Here is a 13,397-nt window from a genome sequence, read left to right on the forward strand (position 1 = left end):
GAGCCCAACCACCCTCACTTCCCTAAAAAACTTGGATTCAAATTATATTTTTGGTATTCAAAGCCCTCAAGGTTTAGAACTGTTTTGAAACATGGGTAACCAACTTGAACGAGTCCAAATCTTGCAAGACCAGTTATCCAAGCCACCATAAACCTTGCAAGATCATGCATCCAAGCCACCATCGGCCACATACTCTACCCAGCTCAGTACATCCACAGAAGACTAATGGCTGTGTTTGATAGCACCATTGTGCATATTATTGATGTAGGATAAACAAAAAAACTTGGTGACACTAGATTTCAAAAATTAGTGAGGCTATACACCAGACCCAGACTCTCCTCAACTGGAACTAAAAATCTGGTGAATCACTCCGCACAAGTTCACAACGGCACACTAGAACAAAAAAGAACACAGAAGGAAGATACAAGTGATTCTACAGGAGGAAGATACAAATGAATCTGATTCTAGAACTTAAAACGTAGCCGGATGTGGTTGGAAATAAAAATAGTTATTGAAACACCGTAACGATCATAACAGCATCTTTTTCCAAATTCAAATAAGCTTGGAAGGAATCGGACAAGCTCCACACTTCCCAACCCCCAACTGGCAGGATCATGCGCAATTGCAATCAATTCTTATACACCCTCGGGAAGTTCTATGGCGAAAACGGATAGCCAGGACCTCTCACATGCACAGCGCAGATTGGCAGGCACCACGCAATAATTAAGTGACGCTATGGAGGCTTGAGCAACGACTACCCGTCGGTTGTTAAATCAACTTGGTTAGTTTGATACACAATACCAGCTCTTTAGTTGTTTCCTCTCTGTAGCCCTACCGACAAACCAAGTCAGGACTCGAGAAAAGATGGCAGCTTTTAGCCCTACACCATAATGGTATTAAACAACCTGACGAACTGATCTCAATAAAATTGATTGATACAATTCAACTCAGAAACTGCTACAAGTCCTCATGATTACAGCAACCACATAGGTGATTGTGGGTCCAGCATCTCCTGCACTTAATTTCCTGCAAGCCCAACAAAGACGGGAAAGAACAATATCAATTGCATCTGCTGAGAACGATATTTAGCATTCAAAATGTGAGAAACAAACCTGTCGGTTTATTTTTCCACATCCACTCCTGGGCTGCAACAGCCTGAAGAAAAAAGCACAGTTCAGAACCGAATCGGAACAAACTAAATGTTTTATCTGCAAAGTAATCAATGCAACTAGGATTTACTTGCTGAAGGCGTGAAGGATCAATAGTTGAACCGGCTCCCTGCAACTGCATGTAACTAAGACCCTGCAAATAAAACACAAGAATAAAAAACGAAAAGAAATCAACAAACCCATCAGAAGGCGAACAAGGCGCACGCCACACAACGCCTCAGTATGCAAGTGCCAATTCATGTGAGATGACGTTGGAGGTTTGGAGGTGCCAACCTAGGTGCTAAAGGTGATTTTTCAAATTGAGGTGCAGCAGTAACAAGCGTATCCCATCACTTTCAGTAGCCAAAAACAAAATAAAGACAATTGAACACAGAAAAAAGTATAAAATACCAAATTCCTTATGAAAGAAATATCATGATTTTGTAAGTTCACGATTTTTTTAACGCTAAACTTGATCTTCATGTGCGGAAGCTGCAATGGACAGAACTTGACATGGCTCTGGTGAACCGGAGCAGTAGCTAGACCTTCACTAGTACCCACGGCGAGTATGAAACAGGCGAGCAGCAACCTCCTTAAAGAGAGTGTACATGGATATTTGCACGTAACTGCAAAACTTGGGTTCAGCAACAAAGCTCACAGCTGTTAGTCTTTTCAACTTGTTCAAGATTTTGACTTCAGAACATATTTTTATGCTTTTACGTTAGTAGGCAAAAGAACTTCCTAAGTTCGGAGACCTCGCTCTATTGATCCCTTTGCTCCCAGAATATTTGAACCTCTAACCTCAAGTTCAAAACATAACAGTATGAACACAAGGGCAAGAAAGGAGCATCACAGGTGTAAACAGTACAAATACAGATAGAAGTCTCACAAGCCTCATTGCCCTAAATCAACCCCAGCAAATAAATTACACCCAAAGAGAAAGTCAATGCTGCTGAGATCCTAAAGACACGGTTGCTTGCTGTAAGCCTGTAAGTAATGAAGGCTCACCTGAATGTTTTGTGAACCAAGAACACCAGTAGTCTGATACTGCAAAGGAAAAAGGATCCATTTTACAAATCCTTAAAGTCGCTGCAGCTAACAAGGTCAAAGAATACTAACCAACGTGGACAATCCTGGTTGCTGGTGTTGCACCTGCAGTTGTTGTTGTCCCTGTGCAGGCTGCTGCTGTTGTGATTGAGAAACCTGCTGTGGAGATTGCAGCTGTGACTGCAGCTGAGCTTGAGTTTGTGCCTGAAGATGCTGAGATGGTGGCATTTGCTGTTGATGCTGTTGTGGTTGCTGCTGCTGCTGCTTTTGTTCAAATGCAATCAGCTCTTCAGGCTTCTCCCACTGAGAAGCAGATGCCGTTAGTCAACTAACTGCATAATGATGCCTAAACAACAAAATTAAGAGGAAGCAACAGACATACCCTACTTTCACGTGTCACACTATTGTAGTAGTATTTGTATCCTTCTGGTGAAGTATGTTCAGTCCAATTACAAGTAACTGGTGATTCTGTCTTTGAGCTTACAGGGATAACAGGGACCATCGCATTCGACGAGGCAATTACAGCCGTGGTTGCAGGAGTGCTCGCAACTGTCTGTGGCACCACATCAGCCCATGAAGTCTAGGGAGAAAAGGGTAAAGGGAAAGGAAACCATTGCTTATTACTTACCACAAGATATATAGGAAAATTTTATCAGAAGGAAACATGTGAGTGCCTAGACCTATAGAGAGTTCATGCCAATCACCCACGGAAGCTGAAACAGTACCTGTTGCTTGTGGGGCTGGGATATTGGCTGTGATTGACTTTGAGAAGTAGACTGGACCATATGCAATTGTTGCTGAAGCTGAGAATATGCATGCTGTGGAGACTGAAAACTCAATTGTGATGCCTGTGCCTGCTGTTGTAGCATCAACTGCTGCTGATGCCCAGGGGACGGTTGAACCTGCAGCTGTGGCATCTGGTTTGCAACCAAAGCTAACTGTGCATGAGGTACTGAAACTGGCCCACTCTGCAGCTGTGAACTTGATGGAATCTGCTGCAGGGCAGGAGTCATTTGATGGATTTGAGGCTGTGAACTAGACAGTTGATTATTCAGGCTAAATAAATGTTGCGGTGGAGGCCTTTGGCCAAATGCCTGCTGGTTCATCAAAAGTGGAGTTTGGAGCTGTTGACTGAACTGTACAGATGTTAGTGGCGTTTGCCCCTGAGCATAAGATGAAGTCTGCTGCTGATGTTGCAAGGAGGATGGCAAGTGCTGTGGAGATGGAAGAGACTTTTTCGATGGTGATAGTGGCTGACCAAAAGGTTGGGCTTGCATCAAAGGCATATTCAAACCCTAACCAGAAACACACAAATAGTACCCTAAATATGTTGAAGCATCAAAAATGAAATGCACAAATGTATCAATCAACTTGTAATCATATCCACATATTGATGATTAAATCAGAAGAAAAATGAAACCTGTTGGGATGAAGGAATAGGTGCAACTGCAGGACCTAAAAGTGAACCATTTGGTGGCCCTCCAGCTCCAAGGACGCCTAATCCCATTGCACCAGCCTATGAAGTAAAAAAGGAGGATACAATTAGAAAAAGAAAAGAACAAAAGGTAAAAAGCAATGACCATCTACCATGAAACCATAGAACAGTATGCATACTTACCGTTGCAGATGATGCAGCTCCAGCACCACCTCTAACACCTGGATGGCCACCAATGACATTACTGTTAACCTGAGATGAATGCATCCCAAAGTTCTCCGGACTCATTGGATGCCAAGAGTTTGGTGGCATCCTAATTCCCATGTTACCACCAGCATTGGGCGTCGGTCTACCAAATTGAGAGAAGACAACAATTTAACATATGCATTTAAAAAGAAAGACATATATATGAACATATACAAGTATACGTACATTGGGTAGTCATAACCAGACCTGTTCATGGGAGGTAACTGTGATCGTTGGCCAAAACCTGGACCCCCAAATGCAGGCCCAGACCTATAAGTAAAAAGATTAAGCAGTCAAAAATTTAAAACACAACACAATAAAAGAGAAGATAGTGCAATTGTAAACACAGAAACCTTGAATCTCCAGTTTTTGGCCTCTTTGGATCTGCAAATCTGACTGTCAAAGGCTGATCACACCCCTATTTCAAAACAAAACAGGTCAAACAATTGAAAGAGGAAAAGGAGAAGGAAGAAAACATATTCTCTAAAGTAAAGCTTACCCTCATCATATACTTCCCATTGAGAGCATCTATAGCTGCAGCTGCCATCTCCCTGTACGAGAATTTGACAAATCCACATCCTGAAAAAATCATATCAAGTGTCGAGAAACTCATGAAGGACCTCACCATTGATGGTAAAGATACATAAAAAACAACAATAATAAAAAGGAAAATTAGTAGCACAAATACAACATATACCTCTACTTTGTTTCAAGTCATCTCTCATGATATAAACATCTTCAACCCGCCCATAAGGTGAAAATATCTGCAAAAAAGAATAACCGGTGGAAGTATTAGCACTGCATCAAAGCATGTGTTGTAGACTATCTTAACCCATTTTTGCATAAGCAGAAATGGACTATCACAAGTCTTATCTTCAAAAATGAAAGGTAAAAGAAACCAAAAAAGGAGATAAAACTAGTTTTTCAAGCTAAACCCTGAGACATTTACACTACCTCCTCAATCTCTTTTTCTGTTGCCTGTTTGTTAAGGGAACCAACAAACAATTTGTACTCGGCTGCACCTAGCAGAAACAGAGGTATCAGATTGAAGAACTTTACAGATGTTACCACAATGTACTTGCATATGCAGCAGGTTTTCCACATTCAAATGCTCCTAACAGAAGGAAATCAGTTCGTATAAAGCTCGCACAAACATAGAGAAGCACCATGTGATGTATGTAAGGAATCCATGTGAAGCAATAATAAGCAATTTCCAAATGCACATGACATCATGTGTTCACAGACTCCTCTGAGTAGAAAAGTTGGGTCACTAAAGAACAAAGATTGCCTACTAAAATGGAATACCAAACTGGAACACATTGTTATTTTATATCATGACTGAAATTATCAGGGTTTTGATTTTATAAACAACCTCTACAGACTTCTGCTTGGTAGATCTATGAACAGTATAGTAAAACTGTAAAACGGTTGATTTTATAATCAACCTCCACAGACTTCTACTTGGTAGATCTATGAACAGTATAGTACAACTGTAAAAAAGGCTTGATCATCATAAGCAACATGCCCTTTTGAAGTAGTTTCTTCGATAATTCCAACTGACAATAAAGCGGGTTTATTCCCACCTATTCATATTCAGTTTGTTAACATCCCCTTCACTATTGAACACGTAAACAAGGGAGTGCATCCTAAAGTGAACTACTCCAGTCATTGTCTGCTGAGTGTTTATAAATAACTTGAAACTTAGAATCATTGTCACAGAAAACGCATATTAATCAAAGAAAACGCGTTAAATAAGCACAAGAGCAGTCAGCCGAATTAAAGGGCAACTAGACATGTCTTTAAAAAAACGCGAAAAACAAAAGAGTATTATACGCATTTTTCGCATTTTTTAAACTACCGCGAACATTTATTTTCTAAGCACGAGGTCTGTTTCTATTTTTTAACCTATGGCACTGCATGTAATATTGAAGAAAAGTTGGTTCTTTTTAAACTTGACCTTCCCTTTTAATGGCAAAAATGTACTTTTCGGCAGAAAAGAGGGATTAAGTTAAAACCAAAAGTCATTCGGGTGAAAAGCGGTTAGGTTAATACGTGTTGAAGTTTTGAGTTTGAACTTTGAACACATAAAATAATATGACGATTAAAGGTGTCTGAACAAGGACTCCTTTTTGTGAGTTCAAGAATTCAGGCATTCTCCAGGAAATAAGTTTGCTTATCATAGTTGCAGAATGCTCAAAATGAGGACGCAATTGATTTTTTATAAACAAAACAACAGTTTTCAATCAGTACATAAAGACTCCAAATTATTCCATAACTATCAGACACCAAACTTGCCAAGCCAAGAACAGGGACGAGCCCAAGCCCAATCACCAGTTCTGGTTGGCATTTGACTTAATGAAGTAAGGCTCATGCACCACGTACTTCTGCAATTGATATCAAAACAGCATATCCTAATACACTATGAAGTAAGGCTCATGCTGAACTAGCAAGCCACAAACTACAAAGTTCAATTACAAACAAATACAAATCGATATAGCTAGATAACCTATAAAATATTGTAACTTATTAAAGAACTAAGGTAATTACCAAGGCGTTCACGTTCACCGTCAGCATATCTAACTTGTATAGGGCCCAAACCCTACAAGAGTCAAAGAAGTAAATTATCTGATCAGTGGAAGCAGGACTTCAACAATACCATCCACAGAAAGATAAGTGGAAGACAGCTCACCCCCGGCAATGTACATTGATTATGGAGTGCTCTAATGGCTCTATCAGCTTCTTCTGATGTTGCATATTTAACAAAACAGCAACCTGCAAAACTAAAAGCCCTGAAGTTCTAGAGACCAATCCCACTAAAGCTACCATTTCAATGTGAAAAACAGGTAGCATAATTCAGGCTTCCCATTAAACAGATTCAATAGAAAAGCACTCATATCCCATATATCCTCTCTCCATGCACAAAAATTATTCTACTAGAAACTACAAAGTGCAATGCACAAAGAAATTGTAACAAATTCCAGTGACAGCCAAAATCTGGCAAAATATCAACAGAAGCATCATATCCAGGCAAAGGATAGACGCAAAAAAGCAAAATTAAAAAAGGCTCGGCAATCACGCATTCATACAAATACATATAGATACATCCAGATTCCAGATTCCAGACACACCATGCAAGCAAGACCAAAGATGTGAACCCTAGAGTCACGAGTGCAACCACGCAAGAAGAAACAAGCAAGTAGAACCCTGATCCTTCAAACTTATAGATGAGAAACATCAATAGACCGGTGCAAGTACCACAAGACCACATAGAGAATAGCCATCATTTCCCACACAACATGTCCACAAGAAAATGGGTAAAATTGCCAACCAGGAGGCCTGCAACAGCTTCTCCAACATAAGGAAGATCAGCACATGGTTAGCAGGTAAAGTTAGATACATAAAAGTGTATACGGAAATTCATTAAGGATGTTAGACGAAACAGAAAACCATGGTCACCAAATAGCAGATGACAATGATTGTTGTATATCTCCAATGGCAAAGTCAAGATTTACTCATAAGAACAAGGTGGCAATCTGATTTTAAAGTACCAACATGCCAGGAATAGCTTTATATAAAGAATACACAGAACTTCAAAATAATGGACACACATAGGTTTTAACGGATTCTGCAGACACAAAGGAAACTCGTAGGCTCATCTAAAATGGCTCTGAAAGACATTGTCATACAACCTCCTGCATAGCATAGACATTTACACATCATCCTTAATATCAGAATGCACAGAAATTAAAACAGAGATTACCCAAAGGAGTCACATTATTCACACAGAAAGGGTGCACAGTGTTACTGCCATCACCAATGATTTTATGAACACACACAGATATACATACAAAGAGAAAAATGAGAATAGATTTATATATCGTGAGAACGTAACGCTGAAGGTCACACACACATGGCCCTGGCAACGGAAAATGCATCCATTATCATAGGAGAGCTTTAACATCAAATCAAGCAGAACACTGTGTCCTGTCAACGACCATCTCAGGATATCTGATTCAATTCATGCATCCTCCACAAATATACATTCACAAACGACATATGGCTTCAGGACAAGCCATGAAAGCCCCCAATTGAAAGAGTGTTAATCCTTGACATTCACATGACTAATTTAGAATAGCTTAGAAATGCACTGCACTGAGTAGAAAATACCACCAGCTCAGTAAAAGAACTAACAAAAGCCCCATCATCTCGTGCGTAAATCTCAAAGTCATTGGCATACCATGATGAGGCCCATCACATACAGTCCATACTGCTACAACCCACATTGACCGCAACAACACCACATGCTGAGGTTGTTAAATCGAAATGTTATACTTCGACAAACAATCGATTACCACTTCAATGACATCCAGCTCAACTGAATCTCCAAATGTATTCATTATCTTGAGCAGCGATCATACAACTATCAAGCACATTTCCATTGGCCACATCATTTACACATTCCATCCCAAAGTACCATATAGTGGATACCTCACAGCCTCAGGCATAACCATATCAAGACATAACGATGAAGATTGATAGAATGCTGAAGTCGCCAATAGACATAAACACCATCTCATATAACCTTTCATATGTACAAGTAAACACCAAGGAAGACCAATAGAATGACTTGCCCCATCCAAATCGTGCAGACATACAAAAAGTCCTCAAAAATTCAATCTCCATATAATCATCATCGCATCAAATACTGCACAGCATAAAACCAACATAGCCACAGTCTACGAAATGTAACACAACTTTGGAGAGGAAATCAAAGCGAAAAATTTCCCATGTTATAGAATGATTTTGACCATCGTATACACGTGCACGCATGTGGTTGAAACCCACCATTTGGGGAAAAAAAGACCATGATATCATTTGTTAATGTATAATTTCCACACGTACTCAACACCGTAAACAGCCAAAACATCATAAATTATCATCCCGGGCGACTCCACAAGCACACAATGGGGAGAAAAATGAAAAATAAATACGAAATGCAACCACCATCACATCACGGGACCATTTTGAGCAACAAAATGATGATTATCAGTAGCCCCACAAACACAAAATGAGAACCATAGATGAGGATGGCCATCATGTGATCATTTATCTGATAGAAATAACATAAAGGTCCAAAGTATCTTCGAGTCCAAGAGCCCTTTGGATAACACTGGAACCATCTGAAAATAACTGCTTAAACTACACAAGCGAAACCAACAAGTTCATTGAAAACACAAGAACATTATCCTCCGCCAACAAAACATACACTTCTTTATTTGTTTCACACGCCAAAAGAAGCCTGAGCCCGTCATTCAAACAAAACGACATAAACATCATATTACTATATATAAAGATGTATTATACCTCAAATAAGTGTCATTTGATATCTCTAACCAACTTGTGAAAGAATTTATTGAAAAAAAAAAAAAAACAAACAAACTCCAGATTTAGGGCAACAAAGGGAGCCCAGCACAAAAGGAGAGAGGGGGTGACTGATAATACAGTGAAACATCCATCTACAACCAACCACCAATCCATTGCTTTCTCAGTTACTGTACAACAATTGTATACAGCAGAACATCTTGCAATACAAAATGTTACAGTAATGCAATGGATCCTCCAACTAACAGAAATGCTTGGTCATTGGCGACGTGCCACAGCTAGAAGAGAGTATGAAAGGGGACTAGTGGTGTTCCGACTGCTACACATAAGCAAATACTAGCCAATGTCTTGCAGTTCTCGCCTTCCAGACGGACATGAAGCACATAAAAAAGAATTTTTCCAATAAAACCCAACAAATACTGGAAATGGTTCCCAATCCTAACTGGGGTGGACCATGAGCTTATGGCTCTCCTCAATTCGTTCAAACCTGAAAGACGAAAAAGCACAAAATCATGTCTGCAGCTAGACAGAAAATACATCACATACCTTGCTGTTGACCAGTTCTTTTGTCCTTGATCAAAGCAACTTCAAGCACATTGCCATGCTCTTCAAACAAAGGTCGGATCTGGCATGAAGCAGAACCATCAGGACATCCCACAAAAAGAATATGAGAAATAACCAAAAAAGGCTAAAGCACATGCCAGCAAGATCAATGACCGTGTTGAAACCAAATAAAGCCAGTAGTTACAGCCCCAGTGTTATCCGTATCGCACGATACGGGCCCATATCGTGCAATACGTATTGTGTAGGTTTGAGATATGATACGCCTACGATACACGATCCGCCTGTGTATCGTAGGTGTATCGCCCACATCATGTGATACAGTGACAAAAAGGAAACAAAACCTTGTTTTTTGTGCTTCTTTTAAAATAGATCCTCCCTTCCACTTTCTAAACATCTTTAAGAGTTGTGGGAGGGGGAGGTTTTACTAGTTTTCTAAAAAAAAATCAATCATATGTTGGTGAAGACATTCCATTTGAAGGCATTGAAAATTAAATTTAAAACAATTAACAAAGAAAATGAGGATGACTACGAAGATGATGATGATACTCATTGATTGATGATAATCATGAAATTTGGTACTTGGCAATAACGAATTATATGTTGTGGACTTGTGATATAATCTAAAACATTTTAACCTTTTGATTGATGCTTATTGTGTAATTTTGAATCTATGATTTCTCATTTCTGAATGTGTTGTTGACATATTATAGCTTATGAATGATGAATCATGAACATTATTGTGTGAGATGTGTTTTTTATATGGATTACATTTTTCCTTATTTTTTCTGATTTTTTCATTGTTTTTTTGTTTTTTTTAATTAAGAAATTAATTTTATGTTATGCTACGCTACATTTACGATACGTTACGATACATGTACGTCTTTTACAACATTGAGTTGTACAATTGCTCTCCATTTCAAGCTAAACAAGGTGTAGTGTAAGTAGGCTGAAACGTGACCTAATAATAGTCACCAGCCACTAAAAAACAGGAAAAAATAATAAAAAGTAGCTATCAACCACGGCACAAATGTCAGACTCTCAATACATAAACAGATTATGGTGATGGGAAAATTTTAGTATGTTTAACTTTAACATCCACAGAAATCACCAGATTAAACTTCAAAATATATGCTTTCTGCAAAAAAATTGCTAAAACACTTATAATGACCCTTACCACATTTATTTTGTTATACTCGTCATTTACTTTTAGAAAAGGTCATCCAACCAATTCCTCAAATTGAAATCAAGATGATATTGCACGAAAAGATCAAACCAAAAACTAGATTATTAACAAAAGGAAAACCAGATATCAGCATGGCAGAAATGATGTTTGAGGATAAAGTATGGCAGGAACTTACTTCTTCCTCTCGGGCTGTCCTTGGAACCGACCCAACAAAAAGCTTTGCAAAAGTACCAGTATCAGTAGAATCTGATGAAAAACATACCAAGATTTCAGATTATTACTGGAGAAACCCACTGATAAAACGAGAAACAAAATACAATGGCAAGCATAAAACTTCCAACTCCTATAAAAAAAAGGGAATGAACACTAAGCAAAACATGCAGATGCAGACACAACGTAGCAACCATGAGATTTGACTTACGTAAGGCGCAAGACAGGAGAAGATGAAAAGTGCGTATATAAATGTAAACTAAAATGCACGACCAAGTTACAAAAACAATAAGACGAAGCAAGCTAATAACCATGTCATAATCATGCAGGCATAAATCAGTTCAACGACCAACCCAACAACAAAGCCAAATCTATCAGGTAGCTAGGCACTATTTTACGCCATGCCTCGAAGTTTGAAGTTTGAACAAAATCTAACATCTCAGTCCCATGGAAAATTGGATTGCAAATCTAAGATGCACAAATACACATAAAATATGGCCTTCTTTTTCGCATTTGATCAGTTAGTAAACCTTATTCCTAAACAGCAAATAGGCCCAATTAATTCAGAAAATTCCCAGGCAATCTCAAGTCTGGAGGGGTCAACTTAGATAATAGACCATTTCAGTAAGGAATCAATGGTCATTTCCTTCATTCTCTGGTTTTGGCAATGATAATCACGACAACATCTCTGTTCATGAAGAAAACTTCACTATTAAGAAAAGCAAGCTCTACTGCCACCGAACACCCAATAAGCTTCTTTTACCTTACTTGCAAATGCCAAATAGAGACGAAGACAACCAGTAGGAATACCCGTAAAAGAAAAGTGAGGAGCCACAAAAGATCAAAGACCAATGCAAAGCCAACTAAAAGAACGCTTCCGAATGAAACCATACCAGGGGAGGAGCCTCGACGAGAGAACCCACCGCCTCCACCGCTGGGACTGGAAAACCCGCTGCTGGGTCGCTTGTGGCCGGAGAGATACGGTGGTTGAGGAGAACCTCCGTACCCAGAACCCTGCCGCATGTTGCCCCCACCGCCACCAGAACGCCCCCCACCTCCACCACCACCACCACCACCACCAGAATGGTGCATGGGGAAATTATTGGGAGGGTAGCGGTGACCTCCTGAAGGACCGCCGCCACCACCGCCGCCTCCCCTGGAGAATGGCTGCCGCTGGTTGGGATAATCATGGTGCCCGGAGGAGGAGCGGGAGGACATCCGTGAGTGGTGGTGCCTCCCTCCTCTGCCTCCATCGTGATTGCCACTGGAGCGGTCTCCCCTGTGCCTATCCATGATCGTTGATGGCTCTGAGTGTGTGTGAGAGACCGCCGATGGCCGACTCTCCGGCGCAGGTCGTCTTCGGTCTCTCTTAAATTAGGGTTTTAACGGGTCGGATCTACACAGCATTCGAGTAGGTCCGGATGAGGGTCCGGCCTTAGCGTACACTAGCAATTATTGGCAAGTGACGACATTGGATAAATATCCTCCTTTTATCAATAATAAAGGACACCACGAGACGTATGTCCCTTGAAAAATCTCAACGTTGGACACCGCATTTCAAAAAAAAAAAAGGAAAAAAAACGGCAAATAAAGATCCAAACGCATAGGAAAAGACAATGTTCCGGACTTCAAAACTATGTCCCTAAATGGATCATAAATTCCGCAAAAATCATGAACTGATATAATAACTGGAAGCATCAACGTTCTTTCTCTTGATTCTTGATTGAGATATGCACGTCAGTTTTTCGTTGAATCTTCAAGTCCCCAATGTGCAAAGCTTTTTACTGCATTATTTTGCGAAGAGAAAAAAAAAAAAAAAAGTAAAAGCACCGAACTTTTCTTGGTCTCAATGCAAAAGGTTCCTGGGCTCGAAAATCGGATCAATTGTGAAGCTTCAAGTCCGATTCATCGAGCAAATTCACATGGATGCGGATGATAATAAAACTCCCGTTTGCTCTAGGATTCTTATACCTAACTTGAAGTCGGAACCCTATTACGACTTAAAGTCCAACCCAGTTAATCATAAGTCCACGCCTCCAGATAGATCCAAATTTTTCGATGTCAACCCACACCACCTCGATTCATGTCAAAATCCCAGCCTGGACAATTTACATGCATACCAGGCCCCACAAGCCTGACCCAGTCAAGCACGTACTTAAACAATAGAAAAGCCCAGCACACC

At 39.9% G+C, this 13,397-nt stretch overlaps 1 protein-coding gene across 4 annotated transcripts; it reads right to left on the reverse strand.

The window, feature by feature from the left end:
• Positions 1-743: 743 nt before the first annotated feature.
• On the reverse strand, positions 744-12,577 carry LOC116250219 (flowering time control protein FCA). 4 transcript variants are annotated; one of them, XM_031623741.2, is made up of 19 exons: positions 12,109-12,577; positions 11,181-11,251; positions 9,805-9,883; positions 6,566-6,648; positions 6,424-6,475; positions 4,831-4,898; positions 4,574-4,640; positions 4,376-4,455; positions 4,230-4,294; positions 4,084-4,146; positions 3,814-3,979; positions 3,616-3,711; positions 2,921-3,490; positions 2,578-2,775; positions 2,268-2,498; positions 2,157-2,195; positions 1,240-1,302; positions 1,113-1,155; positions 744-1,026 (listed from the first exon to the last, which is right to left on the reverse strand). In XM_031623741.2, exons 1-19 carry the CDS (start codon positions 12,506-12,508, stop codon positions 1,019-1,021), a joined length of 2,442 nt encoding a protein of 813 aa, XP_031479601.1. In that variant the 5' UTR covers positions 12,509-12,577; the 3' UTR covers positions 744-1,018. The 4 variants fall into 4 exon arrangements, with proteins under 4 accessions (XP_031479601.1, XP_031479602.1, XP_031479600.1 ...); XM_031623742.2 differs by having other exon boundaries at positions 2,578-2,748; positions 4,063-4,146; XM_031623740.2 differs by having other exon boundaries at positions 4,063-4,146; positions 4,831-4,892; positions 12,109-12,576.
• Between the last annotated feature and the right edge of the window lie 820 nt (positions 12,578-13,397).

The sequence above is a fragment of the Nymphaea colorata genome, chromosome 3 (genome assembly GCF_008831285.2).
Source record: "Nymphaea colorata isolate Beijing-Zhang1983 chromosome 3, ASM883128v2, whole genome shotgun sequence".
Classification (NCBI taxonomy): domain Eukaryota; kingdom Viridiplantae; phylum Streptophyta; class Magnoliopsida; order Nymphaeales; family Nymphaeaceae; genus Nymphaea; species Nymphaea colorata.